Source organism: Cololabis saira, chromosome 13 (genome assembly GCF_033807715.1).
Source record: "Cololabis saira isolate AMF1-May2022 chromosome 13, fColSai1.1, whole genome shotgun sequence".
In the NCBI taxonomy this organism is placed as follows: domain Eukaryota; kingdom Metazoa; phylum Chordata; class Actinopteri; order Beloniformes; family Belonidae; genus Cololabis; species Cololabis saira.
The window spans coordinates 35,675,845-35,700,589 of record NC_084599.1 but is presented as its reverse complement, the minus strand read 5'-3'; the positions used below and the strand labels follow the sequence as shown (position 1 = coordinate 35,700,589).

Genomic DNA, 24,745 nt, shown 5'->3' with positions numbered 1-24,745 from the left:
TGAAAGAGGTATTCAGATATGTTGCTGAAGTAAAAGTGGAGTTTTTCTGAGATGTGGCGTCCTACAGCACGGCATCGTTGTGAGCGGCGCAAGAGGACTTTTGGATATAGACTAGGCTTGTGTTGAAAACACATCGATTTTCCGATTCTGAATCGATTCTCATATTAATTCCTAAAAATCGATTCTTATGTCTAAAGATCGATTTTTTTAAATTTTTTTTTATTCATCATTACATTTTCGCCCGGTGAACTTTAATCCCAGTAGTCGGACACACAGTTTGTCATGACACTTTTGAAAAATGCCAGGTGCTTCATGGCAATATGTGTGTGTGGTGACAGAATAAATTAAATAAGCTAAAATGATTTCTTTACTGCATGAACTGTTGCAATTTATTTCTTTTTTGCACTTTAAATGGATATTGAAAGGCCTGTTTGAGTTATTTATTTCTTAGTTATTTCACAATAATTATTGTGAAATTATTATTTCACTAGTTATTTTAGTCATATAATTCAGGCCACAGCTCAAAAAATATTTTAAATAACACTATCCCAAATCAATATCGGATCGAATCTAATCCTGATAATCGATTCTGAATCTTAAGAATCGGAATTGAATCGATTCTTGACATTTGAATCGATACCCAGCCCTAATTTAGACCCACACTAACAACTTACGTCACAGGATGAGGAGGCTTTTGAAGGAAATGAGGTATGATGTGAAAACAGAACAACATTTTTGTCATAATTAATTTTTTCTTTTTAATAGAAAAAGATAAACAACTGAAAAAAAAATAAAAGAAATACAAAGGAAACTGCTTCCAACATATGTACATGTGTGTGGTCTATTTTCAGTCATTGTCAACGTAAAATAGCACAGGTTAGCTCATAACCATTTGCAATTAATAAGTGGGCCCTGAAAAAAAAATAAAAAAAATACTGAATCTATTTTTTGTTATTTTATGGAGGAATAACATAATTTCTGCCATCACAAAGCTTCCTGTAGTCTTGTTTTAATCACTGCACGTAACACAGAGACCGCGGTGGCTGTAATCCGAATTTTCAATAGTTATGCTTTACAAAAAAAAAGAAAAGAAAAAAAAATACCGGTAGGTAGTAGCTGAGGGTCTTTTTTTTTAATATATAATCAAGTATTAAAGGATTTCTTTTTTTTTCATGTTTGAGAGCCTAACTAGAAAATCGATAAGAACGGCCACAAAAATAGCACATCAGTGACAAAAACCTAGGTGCAAGTGGAAAAAAACACATGTGCATTTTACAAAGCAGTGCTTGACAGACTAATATAATCAATAGGTTTCAGTATAACTAAATAGAAGTTTGTGGTTACATGTGAATGCATCACAACACACGAGGTACTCGGACTTGGGCCCTGAACAAGAGCAATCTTTTATAGTGCAAGTCAGGCTTAACGTACAGCCCACCGTGGATATATCTATCAATGTTCAGCAGACGACCGCCCTGCTTTTTAAGTAGTTCTTCCATAGAAAGGTTTTACTCATGAGTAAGTTTGAGGCCTTAAAGACAACACTCAAATAAACAGAAATACCTCTTAGCAAACATAATTTAGAAAGTATCAATAAACAAATGAAAAACATTGTTAATTTAGATTTCCTATTGCTTTTAAGGCGCTGATAGCTCTCTTCATTGATAAACGACGTTTCTCTCCTCTCACGCTTGTTATTGTCTGGCTGCTCTGAACCACCCGACTCTTACCTCTGTGTTTCTGACCTAAGCTCTCTGATAACAAGTGCTTGCCTCCTTTTGAACTTTTGTGTCTCGCTGCAACCAACACGTAAGCAGGAAGTCCAACTGCTGAATGCAGAACGGGGAAGTCCGAGGTCATCTTTTGACCTTTGCATCCTCCTTAATCTTCCACATCATCAGCTCCATGCAGGCAGACGCATCTTCACTGGAGTCGTGGCCCTCCACTGGAGACACAAGCACAGTATTTTTTTATTTGATATATTCTTAATTTTCAGCAGAGAAGAAGAAAAAGAGAAGAAGAATCAGTGTAGGTTATTCTTGAGATGAGATTATAAATGGCCGCTGATCCACTGAGAGGAATACAGGGCAACCTGGAGAGTGTCAAAGTTCTGTTAGACATTTTTATTTCATTTGAGAAAAAAAAAGCAACACCAGGACTAGGTAACTTAAAAAAACTGCCTGAATTCCTGCTTTATGTGAAAATGTAGCACCTAACATTACACAACATGTAAGACCTCAAGTATAATGAACAAACTTCAGAGGTCTCCAAATTCGCATCTGTGCAGTAATTGTAAAATTTGTATAGTAAGTAAAAGCTAAATCAATTCCAAAAGACAGATGTATCTTAATAAATGTTTAAGTGCAAGGAAAGCTTTATCATAAATCAGTGTTTCAGGTCAGAAGAAGGGGTCTTATGTTTTAAGGCGTTTCAGTAGTAAAATCCTCCACAGCAGAGACACCTGCTGGTGACTCGAGGAACTGCAACCAAATGAAAAATGTTTAAGCTGCAAAAAAGTGTCAGTAGCAGATAAAACCCACACAAATCTAAGATAATGGTCCATCTCTGGAGCCCCTTTGACGTTCACATTTATGTATTCATTTATAGTCGTTTATTATTTATGGATGTAATAAAATGACTCGCACTGATGTACACAACTCTTCATCTTAAATGGAAATCCTTGAGATTTCAGCATATCTGTAATTCTGGTTTAGAGTTAATTTAAACTTTACTTTCACAAGAGCAATACATGTATTCATGCAGGGTTATAATTTTGGGATTATAAATATTTATTTATTGGCATTTTTCCTTAGTAATTAATGAAACTGACAAAATAATAAATAATAATTTGCTGAAAATTAATTTAAGAAAATCAGACATTTCTTTTGAATTTTGTTTGAACATAATAATTTAATTTTTCTGAACATATTAATTGGAACCCATAGAAAATATTGGAAATAATTTGACCACAGTGACAATATTAAACTAAAGTTATGTCCTCTAATCATCTCACCGGCGTCTTTAATCTTGCAGTCAGTCTGGCTACTTAAAGGGTTAAAAGTCATCATGGTGTTTATCACATTGAGCATGTGAAAGCAAAGGAGAGGTTTGTCTGAGGAGACCATGAAGATTATAGGCAAGCAGGTTCAAGATGAAGACTATAACACCATCTCCAAGCAGCTTGGTTTTACATTTCATTCGGACGTTTGGGGTCCACATTTAGGGGCCGTAGCCGATTTCCCTGGATGTGGCTAATAGAAGAGTCAAGGTTAACTCCAAGGTCAAGGTACATCAGTGTCAGATTCACACAATCCATCGCTGTTAGAAGCAAAGTGGACAACCGAGGAAGACTCCACTGACTCAAAAGAGTTCAGGGTAGCAACTCATTTGTCCAGGCCAGTTTCATTGTTTCATTTATTGTTTTTTTGTTTTAGTGGCCATTTGGGTTTTTCCATCCTTAACTGAGTGGTAACTAATACACCAGCATAAAAAAATGTATGAAACAAGATTAAATATCTTGCAAAAACAAAAGTGCACGTGCGCCGCTTTCTCTCACCATTGTCCTGGATGATGCGTTTGAGGTGATCGGCCATGAGGTTCTTCAAAGCCCGCTTGTAGGGCAAACCGAGGCGGTGAGGAAACACGATGGCCGTGTCGACTACCGTGCTGTGGATGAGCTGGAATCAAGAGTCACATTTTGTACGTTACCACCAGTACTGGAGTTGAGGGGGGATGAGGGGGGATGGCATCCCCCCTGAATTAAAAAACAGTCAAAATCATCCCCCCTGTAAAACTGCCATCCCCCCTTTCCATCCATTATGTAATTTCATCAATGAATGTGGTTTTACTGCTATTTCAACATTTAAAGTCATCACCAGAAAAATAACACCAGAAAAATAACTTATTTGACAATTTTCACCTGTTTCAAGTAAATTTTCACTTGAAATAAGTAGGAAAATCTGCCAGTGGGACAAGATTTATCTTCTCATTACAAGCAAAAAAATCTGGTTCCACTGGCAGATTTTTCTACGGTACTTATTTTAAGTGAAAATCTACTTGAAACCGGTGAAAATTGTTGTTTTTTCCAGTGATGAGTCTTGTTTTTAGTGTAATGAGATTTCTTTACTAAAATGAGACATTTTAACTAGAAATAAGACAAATATTCTTGTTAAGATTTGGAGTTTTAGCAGTGATCCATTTTACTTATCCTGTGAAGGACAGAGTCATATTGATAAGTTCAGAAAACTGTTTTTTATTGTTGTGTTTTGATGTATTTGATGTAAGCCCAGTGGATATTTAAAGCTTACAGAAGGCTGCATTTAACTGCTGCTATGTCATTCCTGCAATATTTCTGCAGGTGTTTTGGTCAGTGCTATTATTTGTAATACGGTATATTATATTATTTGTAATCAGCACAAATTATCTGTCCCCATATGATAAAATCCACCATCCCCCCTGATTTATTTTACAACTCGAGTGCTGGTTACCACAGAAAAACAGGCAGATTAACGGTACTCATGAGGTGAAGTAATTTTAAGCGCATGAAGAGTTTCTAAGCGTGCAGAAGATGACGAAGCTCACCTTCAGAGCGAGGAGATCGCTCTCCAGGCTGTGTCCCATGAGGATGGATTCACTGCTGAACATGCTGAGCAGCACAGCCTGAACATCTCTCATGGTGATGGTGGTGTTCTCCAAGTCTTCCTCAGTCACACCTGAAAACCTGTGCAACAAGTACACGTCAAACATGTTAAAAGACTGCTACTGCAGCTGGACAATGATCTGATGCCACCCTGAACTCACCGCGTGTTGTAGTCGACCACTTTGCTCATGGGTTTCACAAACGTGTCGTAGATGACTTTCATCTCGGAGTCGATCACCGTAACCCTCGTCAGCTCCAGTCCTTGTTTTGTGTAACACTGTTTCCACAAGCGAACAAAAGAGAAGTGAAACACACACAAAAGAAAACAATGAGCACGATGTGAAGCCCTCTTCCACCAGACTGCAATCAACCAAATCTAAAACTAAACAAACACCAAATGAAGGCTCAAGAGGCATTTTGGGTATTTTCGCTGGGGTGCTTCGGCACCGTAAAATATCTGACTCACCATCTCACAGTCCAAAGCAAACACTCCCCCGTTTCCGTCCGGTGGCAGACCTTTGTCGAACGTCGAGACAAAGCCGTCTAGTGACTCTTTACGCCCGTCCTGCACGTGTTGCTGCGGGAAAGTGAAGCATTTTCAGGCCGACAGTAAAAATTTAACCGAAAGTATTTATACTGAATGTTTTTCATTTTCAGTACATCGAAGGTAAGTCATCCCCAGTAAAGACTGACATTGGAAACCCCTTGAAATATAATTTGCATAGTTACTTTTACACAATTAACAAGGTAAAGGACTAAAGTCTCTGCTCCAACACATCTGGTGCAGATTAGCGGACCAGTAGCAGAGCTGCGTGAACCTTGAGGACGAGCCGATAGTGATCCCATCATGCGAATCACGAGTTTTAACTGTCAGGGCTCATCCACAAGTTTCAAACAACACCTCGGGTCCAGTCGAGCATAAAAAACCTGCAGCCGTCCTTGGAGAGGCTTTCAAGGGAAATGGTAAAAAAAAAAGATGATTTTGTGTTTTTATCTTTTCCTAGACTAGATTATTCTTTAACAGGTGCCCGGTTTTATCTTCTTTACCCGTTAAACAATGTATTCAATTTAAAATTTTTAATCCTGTCTTTTAGAGATTTTCATGGCAGAGCCCCATAAATATATTTGGGATCAATTAACTCCTCATTCCTCAGCTCGTACACTTAAGGTCCTTTTTATCCGTCCTGAGATCTTCTTATAAATATTTTTGTACAGTTCACCTTTTTTTACTACTGTGTACTGTACTAATGTACTTTTTATCTGTGAAAAGCACTATAAAAATAAAGAGGATTGATTTGCTGATTTCTGTCGGTATATAAACCTGAGACACAAGAAAAACCCAATAAATATCATCTGTATAAAAAATCGTAACCATCCATGTAATATATACGGTGGACTTTTACTGAACAGTACCAGTTGTGGTGACGACTTTAGTGCAGGAAAAGTCGCCAAAACGAGTGAAACGTCATTTCAGCGTCTCAAGAAAGATCCAAATGTAATTCAACTTAAAAATCTCAGAATTTTTAATGAGCTTGTGTCTTACTACACACCTGAATAGATCCTATATGACGTTAGAGGGAAGCAGACAGCCCTTTAGAAATCTGGGGCCTCTTCACAGTTATGCTCCCCCCTCTGGACTTGGCTTACCGGGGAGATGTGAGTCTTCCCGGACCGGCTTAAATTAGCCCTCTGCTGGTTCCTATTGTATAACTTCCTCATGGACATGTCTGTTGTGAGTACTGTACTGGTTTAGATGGATATAAATGTTTGAATACAGTTTGGTTTGTGGGCCCCTGCTCTGCTGCTCTTATTATTTAAGAAGGGTAAGGGCAAAGGGAATTATCGAAATGATTAAAATAAGAGAATATTGTGTGACTGGAGGCTCTGTTTGAATTTGGATTCATTAGTATGAGTATATATTATGTATTATGTATGCATAATCATTTTTTTCATAGGTTACTGGGGGCCGTGTGTGGACCCAACCTATAATTGTCACCACCTTTCCCTCCTATACGACGGTGCTGGTGTTCATGTATATATGTGTCTGTATGCGTATGTGTGGGTATGTATGTATTTAATTATTTTTTGTGAATTTTGTATATAAGTATAAAAATCAAACAGGAAGGTTACTATAAGGGCAATTAGAGGGAGAAAGGGTATGAATAAATAAGTTTAGCTTTTTCATGCCACTTTTCAGACAATTTGCTTCAATCAATGTCATATCTGAAGTTATAAATACTTACAAGTTTATTCCATTGGAATATTTGTTTATATTATTTTTCTATTATGTACAAATGTATATATGAATACTGTGACGACGAGCTAATACTGGTGAACATGTTTATGTTGTTTGGGATTGTTCTTTTGTAAATACTGTTTACCAATCACATTTGTGGTAATTGTCTGAAATAAATGCATTCAATCATTCATTCATTCATTCAATTTGTACAGAGGGGTGTATGTATAAACTGTATTTATAGATTGTGTAGGTACATAAGTGAAAGGAGACATACAAGGGTGGTGGGTGGGATGGGAAATATTTGTGTAATATTTTTGTTGTGTCTTGTTTTATTTTCTCCTTGTTTTATCTTCCAATGTTCAAAAAGCCTTGTATCTATAAGGTTATACATTTGGGAATTTTCTGGCTGTAAAATATGATTTTCAACACAGAAAACTGTAGCTGCTTGCTATTCACTGTAAATAACCTGTAATAGCTTTTGTTAATAAAAATAAATCTTAAAAAAAAAAAAAAAAACAAATCTCTGCATTTATTTTGTGGTTGATGTTGTCACACCTGCGACTCCTGAGTGAAAAGTACCTGCTTCTCTGAAGACAGATATAGTAGATATAGTACTATAGTGCAGGTTTTTTAAATACTGTGTCTGAAAAAGGGAGTCCGGATAATATTGATCCAAATAGGACATGACATTAATGGCCTTTTCTCCACACCAGCAGGCGATAAAAGTCCCACACAAGATGATGATACCTTGGAAATTTGGCACCCAGGACCGCCCACGGCAGCGGAGCAGCAGTTGTACGACGTCTCCCAGCCTCCAGCGACTGGCAAGGGGAGACGGAAACCAACAAGTCAGAACGAGGTGGAAGTAAATCAAAAAAAAAAAAGAAAAAAAAAAGAAAAAGAAGAGAAACCTTCACCTTTATGTCTGCGTAAACGCCCCCAGTGAAAACTGCATTCCTCTTTCCTTACACAGTTGCCATTGACGTTGATTTTATACTCTGCACCACATCGACAGCATATCTTGGCGAATTCTACGAAAGAAAAAAATAAAATTACAAGATTTCTTCCACTGAAAATGAACCGCTGAGTCTGGTTTATATTAACTGCATCGTGTCCTTAGAGCCACTCACGGTCGGTGACGGCCTTCTTCTCTGGGACGTTGTGAATGACGGCCTTGCCCGGGGCCTCCGGGTTCATCCTGGGGTATCCGTGCTCCTGGAGCTGCTCGTCCGTCATCAGGTACGCCTTCAGCTTCCTGTACAGCGTGGCTCCTGAAGGCACACAGACGCACCACAACGGCGACTTTGAACTCAAACGCAAACAAACGCTGGATAACGACCGTCGGGGCAGAGGTCGATGATAAATGTTCTGACAGCAACACTCATTTTGTCCACGGCTTTTACGATTTAATTTGCTAATTCTTTTTGTCGGACAAGACATTTTTAGCTTTTTTTAAAATACCTGACATGTTTCGACGATTCCTTTCGACAGGTGAGTCACGCCTCCTTTTAACATCAGCTGATAAATGACGGGTCACACAAACACCATCTTGTGACTCTGATGAAAGCGAAAGGAATCGCCGAAACATGTCAGGTATTTAAGAAACCTAAAAATGTCTTTTTCAACAAAAAGAATTATCAAATTAAAATGAAATAGTGGTCATAAGACTTTTTTTTTTATAGTAGTCATTACTGCCAGTAGCAGCTGCATACATGAAGCATTTTTTTATTCATGCAGCTGTTCTGAGTGTTTCTCCATCTCTCATTTTGATAAAAGGGTTAAAAATAAACGGCCTTTAGAAAACTAAACACATTAAAAAAAAACAAAAAAGTGTTTGTCTCATTGAGTTTATAAAGAATTTATGGCTTCATTTCCGTTTACACAGTGAAAGTCAACAGTCCTCTCTAGTCTAGTAAACAGCCCCCTGGCGTCCGGTCATGGGACAGGTAATATGAGGTAAACAGGACCCGGAGCTGGTCACATGGCTGTTTGAACGGTTTCACTGGCACTGTAGATCTCCATGTGTTTTTTAGTTTTCTTTTGTTTTTCATTTTTATTAAAAGGGTATCATCTACTTTTTTGTTTTGTTTGGGGTTTTATTTATTTATTTTTTCTTTTTTTTCTCTTTCCTTTTCTCATTTAAACCTAAATTGAGTGTTGCTTTAAGATATCTTATAAATATCTGAGTTGTAAGAAATATGATTCGATTGCTGGACAGTAATTCAGCGGCCCTTGATGTTTCCTTTTATGTAAGAGCACTCTCACTTTAGTGTCATTGGAAAGATTTTGAAAAACAAATAAAGATATTGTTGGGAAAAAAAAAAGGGTATCATCTGCATTTCTCTGTCATCAAACAACAGCATGAGGAAAGAATCGTTTCCCTAACTTTTTCAGGGAAACAGAAATGAAACATGCCTCTCCTCTCGCTACGGTTAAACGCCACGATAGGCGACTCGTTTCTCACCGGTGAGCTTCTCCTCCAGATGTTTACCCGACCTGTTCATGGTGAAACTGGTCGTGGCAGCGAGACGACCCCCCAGAACCTCCTCGTGGGACTGTGGTCTCCTTTTAGCTGCTAACCCAGGTTGCTCTGCAGGAAACAAAAACACGCTGACAACAATCTGACCCCCAGAAATCCCCACGACATAATCCTGTTCATCCGAACGTGACCTTATAGTATCACGAACCAAAACTATTAGTTTCAGATGTATTTTTGCAAACATGGACGTGTTATGCAACATGCACGAAACCAAAAGCACTGAATCTTTGAGCCGTAGACGTACTGGAGGCGGCTGGCGGACAGGAGGTGGTCTTGTTCCGGAGTTTCTTCAGCGTGTTGACGGCTACGTTGAGGTAGATGTTCTTACTGCTACTGCGGTCGTACACCATCTTCTCCTCATCAAGCCCCTGAAACACGAGTGAGACACCAGAGTATTTTTGATGGGGGGGAAAATCACACTCTGACAGCAGGTTCAGGTTCGGGTCAAGACGTGGTTCGTACCGTATGGTAGGCCGCTTCCTCTGATGGGCAAAACTTGAGGCATTCGTCGATGAAAGCGTTGAGGTAGCGCTGGCGGACGTTGGTGGGAACTTTGGCCCCGAACTCAGAGGGGATGACAGGACGCGCCATTGACGAGCTCTAAAATAAAGAATAGACGCCCAGAAAAGAAGAGAGACATGAAATAGATGTTGCTGATGCACCTGGCAGTCGAGTCAGCTTCGATGTTCTGCAGGACTGAGCAGACAAAAGACACCAAACGTACAGAAAAGGGAAACGAATGGAGAGAAAATCGACTCAAAACATTTGTGTGTGCGTACTAACTGATTTGTGCGTAACTTGTTCAAAGTTACGGACAAAATGATAATTACGAATTCAAAAAGCCTCCTACACACACAAATCCTTAAATACGCGTGCACGAATCGCACAAAGCTTTAGAAATGGTTTTGAGACTCTTTTCACACCTCCAAGAAGCCTCACAGATTCGTCCATACATGGTGCGTTTAAGGACTGGTGGAAAGCTGGGTCATCTAAACCTTGATCTGAGTCGAGCGTTATTTCCCTCGATACGTAGTGACCTATATCTCAGCACCCCGTGGTTATAACACCTTTACTTTGTAATAGTCCATAATTCCTTATATGGACAGATGTGCATTTATGAGCCTTACAAATGTAATAAGATGTTTTAAAGCTACGACCATTAGGTGGTGGACTAGTTCTTTGGCTGGGAAAAACTGACAGTCAAATCTGGAGGCAGGAAGACGGTAATGGCTGGGCATCACGGTGGTCTAAAGTGGCAGGGTGACTACAGGTTTGACCGAGGTAAATTTAAGACTTTTTAATACCATTTTTAAACAAAATCTAAAGACCAAAAAGACAAGTCACTAAGAAATCAAGCGCTGAAGTCGAGGTTGCCAGATCTAGCCCAGACGCAATGTAAAACCCACCGAAATAATGAAAAACCAGCCCAAATCATACATTCTCTATGTTAAAACCGTCAATTATTAAATGCGTTATGAATTTCAAGCCTCACAACACAACTAAATAGCCCAACAAAAGTTCACGCTCCAAACAAAGACAACAATTAAGTGGAGTAGATTAAAGCAAATAAAATATCAGTGAGTTTATTGTCTAAGTTTCTACTTTTCTCTGCCATAATGGAAACTTTTTTGTTAATAATTTCTCCTAAATATTTAGTAAAAAACCAGGAAAAGCAGCACAAACATATATTTTTCAGCCCAATTAGGCTGAAACTTGTTCAACCTGGCAACACAGATTTAGAACCTCCGCAGGAGATTCTCTTCAAAACGATGAAATGAACTCTTTAATGATGACTGGATACATTCCCTCTAAAATTAAGACCCTTGGATTGAGATTTAGGACAATTTAAGACATTTAAAGGCCTTATTTTAGCAAAAATTTAATTTAAGCCTTTTAAGGACCCGGCCACACTGGGTGGTCCGAAGTAGATTTACCTACTTAGGGTAGGTAACTAAGTATCGAGGGGAATAACACTTGACTCAGACGTAAACTCAGATGACCCAGCTTTCCACCAGTCCTTAAATGCACCGTGTATGGATGAATCTGTGAGGCTTCTTGGAGGCGTGAAAAGAGTCTCAAAACCATTTGTGCGTTTCTATAGCTTTGTGCGATTCGTGCACACATATTTAACGATTTGTGTGTAGGAGGCTTTTTAAATTTGTAATTATCGTTTTGTCCGTAACTTCGAGCAAGTTACGGACAACATACGGACAAATAATACGCACAAAATCTAGTACTAGGCACAAATCCGATAATATGCACACACTAATGTTTTGAGTTGATTTTCTCTCTATAGAAACGCCGCCTGGATTTTTACATACATTCATACAGGCACACAAGAGCATGCAAGATAATAAACCGACGTACAAAACGCAGCCAGAGAGCTCTGAGTACCTTCATGGTGGGCCTGTGTGCCACCCGTTTCTGCGTGGTCGTGCAGGAGGTCTTGGACAGAATGCCAGCCGTTGTTTGGGCCTTGACAGCCTGAAGACTGTGACTGGGGGATAACGCCTGACTGGTGGTCGATCTAACGTCCACAGGACCTGCAACACACTCGAACTTTAAAAGAAAGAAGCACATTTAAGAGCGGTTGAACGTTCAATAGGAATTGAGAGGAACTCTTACTTGTTTTAAAGGTCGATGTCTGCGGGTTGGGACGGTGGGCTATCCTCTTCTTCTCCCCGGAAAAGCCGGGGCTCAGGCTCAGAGAGGCGGCTTTGACCGAGGCAGAGAGCTGAGCGGCTTGCTGCTGCGCCATCTGCATCCGCTGGTAGCAGACCTCCTGGGCCGAGAGCCGCTTACAAGGCCGGGCCACGGGCTTTGAAGGTGCATCAGTCTGGGAGGAGGGGGTGAAAATGAAATAGTAAACACCTATGAAAAGTGTTATGCTGGAATAAGAAGGATTAGGTGATGTCACAGTTCATAAACATGCTGATCTGCATTAGGCCAGTATTGAAAAAAATCGATTTCCCAATTCTAAATCGATTCTCATATTAATTCCTAAAAATCGATTCATATGTCTAAAGATCGATTTTTTTTTTTAAATTTATTTATTTATTTTTTTTCATCATTACATTACAACTTTTGGTTATTTTTTTGTTTATCCCCAAAAAAGGAATGTTTTGTTGGACACGAGTCTTTTGTTGGACACATTTTTGCCTTTAAATATGTTTAAAGGTATAAAAACATTAAAGTGTTAGGTTATAATTGCATAAATTGTCTATATTTCATTACTATATATACTGTTTTGGGGTTTCATTTGCAAAAAATGCTAAAAACCAAATGCTCAAAAATTAAAAACCAAAATAGACCGAAAATGGAACAAATAAAAACGGAGTGTGGGAAAAAATAAAACCGATTTCATCCGTCTCTGTTTGCTGCACTGGATCTGTTTGGTAATTCTGACCCACATGATGTTTCTGAAAGCAGTTCTATCAGCATTCTGGGAGCTGATTGGTCCTTACAGCATCATTAGCTGCAATACTTGCTGTTTAATCTCAATATAATACTAGTAGTAATATTTTGCATAACTACAGTCATATAATTCATGCAACAGCTCAAAAAACAGTTTTAATAACACTAACCCAAATCAATATCGGAATCGAATCGAATCGATTCTTGACATTTGAATCGATCCCCAGCCCTAATCTGCATGTAAAGTACATTCCTGTGGACGCTGCATAAACTATTCCCTTTCGGTTTGTATTTCCTCGTCTACGAGCTGCAAATACTTGTCAACAGTTCCCGGGGAGTCATGTCATGTTTGTTTTTTTCTTTTCTTTTATTAAAAGCCGTCTATGAAGTCAGCTGGTCAGGGTAACATCATCTTTGCCGGCTCTCAGATTAACTGGAAAACCCCCCGGCCTCCGATTCTCATAATTTCATATCTTGTTTTCAATTTTTACTTCCTTGTTAGCGGCGTTGCTTCTTCCGGAAATCAAATGTGTACTGAAACACTTAAGTGCCAGAGCAGGGCGTGATGTGAGAAAAGAGCTCATGTATGATTACTGTTTGTTCAAAGCTTATAAAAATCTGACGTAAGTGAGAGTAAGTGGCTCAATACCTCCTCCTAAATCTATTGCTCAAAATATTTTTTTTTTCAAGCTGATATACTGCAGAGAAGGAGAGATATCCTGCGTCCAGGAAACTGGGGGGGGGGTAGCAGGAAGCGTAGAAGCACTGGAGGAGGATACTGGGGAAAATGGTGAGGAAGGGGTGATCTGAAAGAAGAGTATGTGCAGATGGATCTGGGGGTGAAGGGAGAACCACACGGTGTGTGAGCATGAAGAAAGAAGTGACAGAGTTAAATGGATGAAGTGAAAGAGTGGTGGTGGAGGGAACAAAGGAGATGAAGAGGTGAAGGGCGAGTATAATGTTAATGACAGAAACCTGGAAGGATGGATGGTGGTCGAAGTATTTTAAGACACAGGAGGATCAGAGGATGACAGAGTAGGGAGGTTTGTAGGATGACCGATGGCACGAAAGTGCAAAGGTAAAACAGTTAAAAGAGGTTGGCAGAGAAGAAGAGAGGTGAAGAAAGTGGACAGCAGGACAGAGAGGTGTGGAGGACGGAGTAAAGGCTTGGTGAGAAAGCTGCCGTGTGGATTTCAGGGATGAGCTCAGACGGGCTCCGGGGGGGGGTCGAGAGGAACTGCAACTACAGCAAATGTTGTGAGAGACACAGTTAGGAGCTCGGTGTGAAATGACAAGGTTTCGGGGGAGTATGAGAAGAAAAGGGAAAGCCCAGAGGAAACTGGATGAAAAGAGAGAGGGACAAAGTAGATACGAGTGAAAAGAGACGCAATATAAAGCAACGAGTGAAGTGCCGAAGGCTAAACGCGATGCTTACGACGAGTTGTACGAGAGGCTGAACACTAAGGAAAGAGCAAAAGATTTGCACCAAATGGCAAGACTGAGAAATCAAAATAGGAAAGATGTACATTGTACAGGAGGTTTATGGAGCTAGAACAGTCTCATAATTCGCAAATGCACACACCGTTTCACAAATGCACAGGACAAGTTTCACAAATGCACAGAACAATTCACACGTGTGTAGGACAAGATATATAAATGTATTTTTGATGCACACACAAATATAACCTGATTTACAAACGTTTTTTTGTCTGTGAGCTGCGCTGGATTTGCGTGTGACTTTTGAGACTCCCCTGACGTGACTCGATCCACAAATACGTTTTTTTTAACGCAGAAGGATCTGCAACCAATCAGTTTGTAAATCAGGTTATATTTGTGTGTGCATCAAAAATACATACCGGTATGTATATGTTGTCCTACGCACGTGTGAATTGTTCTGTGCATTTGTGAAACTTGTCCTGTGCATTTGTGAAACGGTGTGTGCATTTGCGAATAATGAGACTGTTCTAGCTCCATAGAGGTTAGGCTGATTAAGGATAAGAGGTTGTTAATGTGTATAGAAATTAAGAGAAGGGGAAAGGGTCAAAAAGCATTTGTGAGAAAAATAGGAAATAAAGAGAAAGGTGGAGGTGCAGCACTTGTAGATCAAGCATCAACTGTCAGTAAAGTTGAAGTGAGAGCAGCTTGGAGGACAATAAGGCAGTTATACCTCCAGGAGGTATTTCACTAGAAATGTTCAATATCTTAGAGAGTGAATGGGTGCCTGAGGAACAGTGTACTAGTGCCAGTTCCCAGGAACAAGGTCGTATAGTTTCAGACCAAGAAAACACACGACAGACGCCGTTTGCTTTAAGAATGTTGATGGAGGAGTTCAGGGACGGTCAGTAATAACTGTTCTGTGCCTTTGTGGAGTTAAAGAAATCTTATTTTGTACGTTCAGTACACCAAAGGAGGACTTGTGGTATCGGGTGAGGATGTCTGAAGTATTAAAGCAGTAGAGGAGAAGCATGACAGTGAGGGGGATGGTAGCTGGACTAACAGGTCTCAGGATGGACAAGAGAGCCAGCAGAGCGGGAGGTGACAAAACCAAAGACGTCAAAAGGACTAGGGCTGGGGATCAATTCAAATGTCAAGAATCGATTCGATTCCGATTCTTAAGATTTAGAATCGATTATCAAGATCTGATTCGATTCGATTCCGATATTGATTTGGGTTAGTGTTATTAAAACGTTTTTTTGAGCTGTTGTATGAATTATATGACTGTAGTTATGCAAAATATTACTACTAGTATTATATTGAGATTAAACAGCAAGTATTGGCAGCTAATGATGCTGTAAGGACCAATCAGCTCCCAGAATGCTGATAGAACTGCTTTCAGAAACATCATGTGGGTCAGAATTACCAAACAGATCCAGGGAGGGAACAGAGACGGAAGAAATCAGTTTTATTTTTTCCTACATTCCATTTTTATTTGTTCCATTTTCGGTCTATTTTGGTTTTTAATTTTTGAGCATTTGGTTTTTAGCATTTTTTGCAAATGAAACCCCAAGACAGTATATAAAGTAATGAAATATAGACAATTTATGCAATTATAACCTAACACTTTAATGTTTTCATACCTTTAAACATATTTAAAGGCAAAAACATGGCACCAGTTATTCTCGTGTCCAACAAAACATTCCTTTTTTGGGGATAAACAAAAAAATAATCAAAAGTTGTAATGTAATGATGAAAAAAAAAAAAAAAAAAACATAAATGAATAAAAGAAATAAAAAAAAAAAAAAAAAATCGATCTTTAGACATATGAATCGATTTTTAGGAATTAATATGAGAATCGATTTAGAATTGGGAAATCGATTTTTTCAACACAGGCCTAAAGAGGACGGATATGATCAAGAAGCAGCAATCAGAGGCAATCAGAGCCTGGGTCTTGAAGATAACATAGGGGAGGATAGATTGAGTTGCTTTGGGCACATAAAGAGGACCGATATATTGGTAGACGGGTAACAGAGACGGAGCTGAAGACTAAAGAAAACACTTCTGGATTTATTCAACCTTCACTTCTCCAGGTAAATCCACTGAAAACCAACTATCATTTACAATGAGGACTTGTGGAAAAAGAGGACACGAAGTTGGCTTAGGAGGATGCAGAAGTCGCGCTGAGATGGAAATGAATGACCTACCGTGGAAACCCCTAAAGAGGAAAATAAGTAAAAATGTGTCCTCCTGGTTGGTAAATCAATGAATTGGTCTTTTTGAGTAATGGTGTCGGCTCATATTTCATGATTAAAGCCTCTGAAATTAATAATTTTGAGATTTTTCTGCATAGTTAGATGTGGATATTTCACTTAACGCAAGATACTTGAAGATTCTTTTTTGAATCAAGATTACTGAAACTCGATTATTTGGTTAAGTTACAGACACTCACAATCATGTACACAGCTAAATGTAAAGCATTACCAGAAAACTTACAATACATACCGGTATTTACTTTCAGTTCAAATAATGAAGATAGTCGAAGAAAATTAATTTTAAACATTTATTTGCCCGAACAACTTTAAAGCAGATGAGCGTTTCAATTGTTGGAATTAAGTTATGGAATTCATTACATTATGATTTAAAGGGCTGTATAAACATATTTCAGTTTAAAAAGAAATTTAAAGAGAAAAAAATAGCAATGTATGGATGAAATAGTCAAAATGTATAATATACGCGTATGGAGACAATCTATCTTTGATTTTTTTTGTTTTTCTTTCCTTGTGATATTAACTAAGTAATTGTGCAGACCATCTGTTATTATTGTTCAATTTTGTTTTGAGGGAGGGGCAGGTATAATAAGATTTTCTTCTTCCTGCTCCTTTCTGGTTATGGAATATGCTTTTGATTGTGTTGTCATTTTACTTGTTTGTTTCTTTTGTTTGCATATTTCCATGATCGGAATAAATAAAAATGAAATGAAATGAAATGTTGCCTTTGCGTAGGGAAACCTGGATGACATTTTGGATATTTAAACCCATCAGGCACAGCTTAATCAAATGTTGGCAGTAATTTAACCAGAATTATTGAGATAAATCACTGACAAGCGTGAGACTCCACTGCTCCAAAATATTTGTTTTTATTTGAATCAAGAAACAAAGAAATCTAAGTTAACTTACATTTCCTTTGGCAACTAAATGGGAGACTCTCTTCTTTTGACCAGGGAAGAGAGTTGTTAAAGTGCTTTCTGTGCTTTTGTCCTCCTCCGAATCCCTCGAAGACTGAAACGGCACAACACAGCATAACTATGCAAACTCAACAACTAATATTGCATGAATGAGTAAAAACGTTAAAAACACACCTGAACCTGTTTCGCCTGCCTTCCTTTGTCCTCCCACTTCACATCTTTGGACTCGTTGAAGATCCTCAAACACTCCTCCATGGGATCGGAATCAAAGTCCAGATCCTCCTGAAACCTGGAGAAATCCACGTCGTCGACGGCCGGACCCGTCCTGTAGTCCACGGTGTTATCGGCCTCGTCCTCCGAGGACGACGGGGTCCGCTCCGAGGCCTTCCTCTTGTTCAGACGCCCCCTCTTTAACGCGTCGGCCGATTTCCTCACCAGGACTTCTTCTACCTCGTCCTCATAATCCATCTCCAAACGCTCAGCCTCGTCTGGACTCTCGTCCCCGAACAGATCCACGTGGCTCAAATTCTGCTTTTTGTCCTCGAGTCTCTTCCCGTTGGAGGAGTTCTGCTTCACTTTATTGTTACTGTTAGCCGAACTTCCTTTACTGCTGCTCGAGCTGCTCTTACTCATTTTCTTTAAGTCTTTTTCTCTTCTAATACTGTCAAGTTTACCATTTTTGAGTTGGTGCTCTTTGTATTTGCTGTGCTCTCTTTCTTTTTCTCTGTCTGACGTTTTCAGTTTTTTGCTTTCCCTTGAATCTTTATCTTGTCTGCTCAAGTCTCTTTTCATTTTTTCCACCGTCTTAATCTTTCCATCAACCCTCTTTTCATCTCTGCCTTCCCGCTGAACTTTATCAGAAGTTTTCACCTTCAACACATCTTTCCTGTCATCTTTCTTCCCGCTACTCTTGTTCTCTTTCTTTGTGCCGTCCTGGCTGGAGCTTTTCACCAACCCTTTCTCTTTACTTTTACTACTAGTCTTACTGGAGGATTTCTTTATTTCATTTTCAAGTTTGTGCACTCGCTCGTGCTTCACTCTTTTCTCGTGACTAGTTTGATCAACCGCTTTCTTCTTGTCTAGGTTGTCTTTTTGTCTATCGCCTTCCTGGAGGTCTGAGTCCGGTAGCAACATCTCTTTGCTCCTCCGTTTCAAAGCCTCGAGCACACTCGCAGCCCTGTCTCTCCTGTCCTTCTCAAAAGCGTTCGCAGCCGACACAGTGTTGGCTTTCCTCTGCTGGAGGTTGCTGAGCGAGGTGGGCCGGTACTCCGTCCCAGAGCTCTCACCGTCAGAGTCAGAGATGGTGTACTTTTTTGTGTTTACACCCGTCTGCTGCGGCTTTTTCACGGCCACAACATACTCCAAATCCGACCTATCGGTCCCCGGTGGTTTGTGTGCCACACTTCCCTTAGTCTTAACTGATTGATGAGCCTCGTCCTTCTTGCTTTTCACTGCGATTCCAGCAGCGTAGTTGGACAGGGGGTCGTACTCCATGTCTGTAGAGGGCTTTGAATTGTCCAGAGTGTATTTGCACTTGGAGGATGGTGTGCTGGTCGAATACTTTGGGCTGCGAGGAGGAGAGGGTTGTTGATGCAATTGCGCGCGAGCAGAAGACTTTTTCAGTGAAGTAGGAATATATTCCATTGAGTTATTATTGTTCCCCTGATTGTCTGAATCCAAGGTGTACTTGCTGCAGCCTGGAGCCGGATTGTAACCTTTTGATGTCATCTGATAAGTCCCAGGATCGTAGCCCAAGTGGGAACCAGCTGCTGCTGCTGCTGTTTTACTTTTCGCAGCTTCAGGTCGAGACGAACTAGTTCTCTCGCTGGGAGTGTATTGTTCATCCCCGATCTGAGAGAGCTTCTTCTTCTCCCTCTCCACCTCGCAGCGAGCCTGCTCGATGGCCTTGTTGACCATCTCCAGAGCACCGGTGAGGTCTCCTGACTTCCCATTCTGCTGATCCTGCGGCCTCACCACTTCTGGGTTGAAGGGGTCGTAGCCTTGATCTGAAGGGATGCAGGAAACACAACGGGAACTTTTAATGCGGCTGCCGGATACAAATGCATCAGTATGGGCAGATTAAATATTGACCACATTGTTATGGATCAAAACAACATTTGTTTTTGTCATGATAATTCCAAAATGTTTCTGAAATAGGATGTATTGGTTTGTACGGCGGCACTAAGCCACTGACTTCATCCCTTGAGCACCATGCCGCCCCGTCTCATCTTTCCAGAGAGGTAGTACTTACACAGAGGTAATAAAGACAAAAAGAGCACAATATTTACAGACACTTGAGTACAGATACTCCGGTTGGTATAAGAACGAGGTGGCCTTTAACGATATCTCAGATTTTTCGGAGATGAATTAGTTAAAATATAGTGTAGCTTAGTTTTTCGTGAGAAAATTTGAAAAATGACAGGAAAAAAAAAGTAACAAGGGATATAAAAACAAAACAAAAAAATCCAAACATGAACTAGACATACAGTACAGACCAAAACTTTGGACACCTTCTCATTCAAACAAATGTGGAAGTGTGTCCAAACTTTTGGTGTGTACTGTTAAGTCCATAAAAATTGTCTCACTGTCAATAAAATCGGGCTCAATCACCACAAGACAAAAGTTTGGCCACAGGTCAGAGAGTAGCAATTAATGATCACAGAGACGAAAAATAAGTGTAAAAATACTAGCAAAATACCCATAACTACTCTAAATAAAGAAGAAGAAGGCTCAGTTTAATCCATCAGCTTAAAATCAGCTTTATTTGTGACTTAGAAATAGGACAAATTATGTTCTTTTGTGAGGGTTGGAACTGTTGTATGATGGTGTGATTGAACAATACTTCAGTAACAACATCATATCACAGATGCTGCAGATTGATGGTGATTGTGATGCCCTACTGCCAAATTAAAGCGTGTGTCTTCAAAGGCCACAGCTGCATGAACTGGGTGATAATCCTACCTATTCACAGACCTGATGTTCATTAGCACACCTGCAAACCCTATCAAGCACTTCTGAGGACAGGAGCTGCTCTGAACTCCAGACAAAACCTCAGGTAGGTCATCCTCAATAAAACAGGACACACGACTGAAAGTACTGAGAAACTGTAGAAAGATCGAAGAAATACAGCAGTATTTCAAAAGTGGCTAAACAATATGACACCTACTTATAATAAAAGGAGGAAGTGCTTATTTTTACATTTGATCCGTACAGTCTTGTTTTATGTACTTAATTATTTCTGTGTCAAGTATGCTCAATAATTCCCCTTTTTTGGTGTGCATATAATAAACGTTTGTGGTTTAAGGGGACAGATCTTCACATTGAGGGAAGATGTACAGATTTATAACAGGCACTAAAACATATCAGACTGTAAATCAGACCAGATGAGTGAGGTGTAGGGTTTTCTTGATAAGAAATATAAGCAGCTTGGCATTTCTTTACTTTTCTATCATTAAAGGACTAATTTGAGGACTAATTTTCATCATTCCCATGTTCCCAAAGAAAAATGTGTACTGTACTTAATTATGCTTCATACTTGCCAACTCCATCTCTGTTTACATCATCCAGGTGAGAATAAACGTACATTGCACTACTTTGAATATCGCAGGGAAATTTAAACTGAACATTTAGTTTAGACACGTTTTCAGCAGCAACTAAAATCATTCGTGATTTAGGGGGACACATTTTCACATTGAGGGAAGATGTACAGAATTATAACAGGCACTTAAAAACATATTAGGCTGTAAATCAGACCAGATGAGTGACGTATAGGCTTGTCTTGAGAAGAAATTATAAGCAGCTGCCAGCTTGGCATTTATTTACTTTATCATTACAGGAGGGTCTTTGAGGACTAATTTTCCTCCAGTGGAGGAAAGTAGTTTCATCATTCCCATGTTCCCAAAGCAAAATGTATACTCTATTATGCTTTATACCTGCTAGCTCGATCTCTTTTTACGTCATCCAGGTGAGAATAAATGTACATCACACTACTTTGAATATCGTAGGGAAATTTAAACTGAACATTGATTCAAGTTTCGACACGTTTTCAGCAGCAACTGAAATCATTCGTGATTTAGGGGGACACATTTTCACATTGAGGGAAGATGTACAGAATTATAACAGGCACTTAAAAACATATTAGGCTGTAAATCAGACCAGATGAGTGAGGTTTAGGCTTTTCTTGAGAAGAAATGATAAGCAGCTTGGCATTTCTTTACTTTATCATTAAAGGAGGGTCTTTGAGGACTAATTTTCATCATTCCCATGTTCCCAATGCAAAATGTATACTTAGTTATGTTTCATACTCCATCTCTGTTTACGTCATCCAGGTGAGAATAAACGTACATCGCACTACTTTGCATATCGCAGGGAAACCTAAACTGAACATTTATTCAGGCTGTTTGCTGTTACAAGTTTAGACACGCTCTCTCCCCCCTTCACTGAGAAACTGAAGAAAGATAGAAGAATTATAGCAGTATTTCAAAAGTAGCTAAACAATATGACACCTACTTATAATAAAAGGAGGAAGTGCTTATTTTTACATTTGATCCGTACAGACTTTTTTGATGTACTTAATTATGTCTGTGTCAAGTATGCTCAATAATTCCCCTTTTTTGGTGTGCATATAATAAACGTTTGTGATTTAATGAGACAGATCTTCAAATTGAGGGAAGGTGTACAGATTTATAAACAGGCACTAAAACATATCAAACCAGATGAGTGAGGTGCAGGCTTTTCTTGAGAAGAAATGATAGGCAGCTTGGCATTTCTTTACTTTTCTATCATTAAAGGACTAATTTGAGGACTAATTTTCATCATTCCCATGTTCCCAAAGAAAAATGTATACTGTACTTAATTATGCTTCATACTTGCCAACTCCATCTCTGTTTATACAATCCAGGTGAGAATAAACGTACATTGCACTACTTTGAATATTGCAGGGAAATTCAAACTGAACATTTAGTTTAGACACGTTTTCAGCAGCAACTGAAATCATTCGTGATTTAGGGGGACACATTTTCACATTGAGGGAAGATGTACAGAATTATAACAGGCACTTAAAAACATATTAGGCTGTAAATCAGATCAGATGAGTGAGGTTTAGGCTTTTCTTGAGAAGAAATTATAAGCAGCTTGGCATTTCTTTACTTTATCATTAAAGGAGGCTCTTTGAGGATTAATTTTCCTCCAGTGGAGGAAAGCAGTTTCATCATTCCCATGTTCCCAAAGCAAAATGTATACTTAATTATGCTTCATACTCACCAGCTCCATCTCTGTTTACATCATCCATGTGAGAATAAATGTACATTACACTACTTTGAACGTTGTAGGAAACTTAAACTGAATATTTATTCAAGCCCCCATCCTTATTTAATGTCCGTGTCAAACATGCTCAATCCTTTTTTTGGTGCATATAATACAAGTTTTGTGATTTAAGGGGACAGATCTTCACATTCAGGGAAGATGTACAGATTTATAAAAGACACTTTAAAACATGTGCCCTGCAATGGACAATTAGGTCTGCGGAGCAGCTTGTGCTTTTTATTATTTTACTTTTATCTTATTCATAATTTTATTCAATGCTATTTACTGTTTATGTCTTGCCGCTTTTAATGTTGATGTAAAGCACTTTGATTTACCTTGTGTTGAATTGGGCTATATAAATAAACTTGCCTTGCCTTGCCTTACATCGCACTACTTTGAATATCGCAGGGAAACTTAAACTGAACATTTATTCAGGCTGTTACAAGTTTAGACATGTTTTCTCCCCCACCCCCCGCATCATTTCTCCCCCCAACATCCTCGGGTTCAGACCCAGCATCCCCCCCCTGAAGTGTGTATTCATGAAGAACAGCACCTTTGTGTCCGGGGTGGAGGTCTCTGGGGGTCCTGCTGTCTGCAGCAGCCCCGCAGGAGGAGAGTCTCTGCCGGCTGTGCCTGAAGTGACAGTGAGGTCTGTTACACCCATTTCCAACACCTTTCCCGTCGTCGAGAAACGGGCAGTCAATCCCGCGGAAGAAGCCGGTGGACCGCAACATTGTGTCCAGCTGGTGCTAGCATGCCCGCTGGGACGCCCCTCGGGGTTTTATGAAGCCTGGGTTTTGAGGAAAACTGCGACTCTTCAAGGAGCGACGGAACAATAACAACGTCCCTGCGGCGCCATGTTGGACTGAACGAGAGCGCTGAAGTCTCGCGAGAGGCGCCGGCAGCGCTTCACACGCGATGACGTCACGGCGCGAAGCCATGACGCTTATTCAAGATGGCACTAGATTAAATGTGTAGTTTAAATGTATATGTTAAACATTAAATGTATTTAAAAAGAAAGAACACGCGGAAACTAGTCCTCTGATGGCAATGTGTCATCGAGCCACTGATTTTGTTTTAATACATTTATTTAAGGCGCCTTTCAGGGCACTTAAGGTCGCCTTAACAGTGCACAACACTGATTAAAGGAGCAAAAAATATATAAAATAAATAAGACTATAAATGCAATAAAAACAGAAATTAGCAGTAGCCTCGAGGGGAATTAAAATGAGTAATTAAAAAAACATTTGCATTTATAGGATAACCTTTTTCCTTCCTGTGAGCTCCCTGAGACTTGAAACACCAATTATGTTAATTACTAAACTCTGTACTATTCTTCATTATTGGAATACGTTTTTGAACATAACTTGCACGATGAGTGAATAAACGAGACAATGTTCAAACATTTTATTTCCCAGGACTGTAGAGGCTGGTTATCTTCTTCACCATCTTCAGCACAGCACTCCAGAGCTGGAAAAATATAGACACCCACAAAATCATAAAACAGAGAAAGAGAGATTATGGAGCATGCATTAAGGAAAACACAGAAATATGTCAGTCTACCACCTTGGAAACTCCTGGTTCGGTCGTGGTTTTGTACTGGGACAGTAACTGGTTCCACCTGTAGTACGCTCTTCTCGAAACTCTGCAGATGTGGGTTTAAATTAGATCAATAAAAATCTGGGGTTTTGTCGAGACTGAGTTGTAACGTCGGGGCCACATTGATTAAACACATTTTCTAATTAAAGACACTTCAAAAAAACGTAAAATTACTCTTAAATGTTAAAGGGGTCAGTTAATTCGGGTTACCCGTGAGGTAATCTCGCCCACTCCCAGTATTTGTTAAATAAACTCTTTTTTTCACCGCGGTTGAATTGGTTTGATATTGGATATTGGATATTCCACATTCAAAGACATCCATTTAACTTGTGATACATACCACCGATTTTGGTCATATTGCTTGTGATGTGTTCATGGTCATCTATACTA

The 24,745-nt window shown here is 39.5% G+C and overlaps 1 protein-coding gene across 1 annotated transcript; it reads right to left on the bottom strand.

Moving 5' to 3' along the window:
* Positions 1–744: 744 nt before the first annotated feature.
* rexo1 (REX1, RNA exonuclease 1 homolog) lies at positions 745–23,605 on the bottom strand. Its single transcript, XM_061738786.1, has 16 exons — positions 23,310–23,605; positions 17,627–19,458; positions 17,445–17,546; positions 12,043–12,253; positions 11,812–11,960; positions 9,880–10,017; positions 9,662–9,785; positions 9,343–9,468; positions 8,009–8,149; positions 7,796–7,909; positions 7,626–7,699; positions 5,106–5,216; positions 4,801–4,916; positions 4,582–4,720; positions 3,557–3,677; positions 745–1,945 (listed from the first exon to the last, which is right to left on the bottom strand). Exons 1-16 carry the CDS (start codon positions 23,488–23,490, stop codon positions 1,857–1,859), a joined length of 3,768 nt encoding a protein of 1,255 aa, XP_061594770.1. The 5' UTR covers positions 23,491–23,605; the 3' UTR covers positions 745–1,856.
* Positions 23,606–24,745: the final 1,140 nt, after the last annotated feature.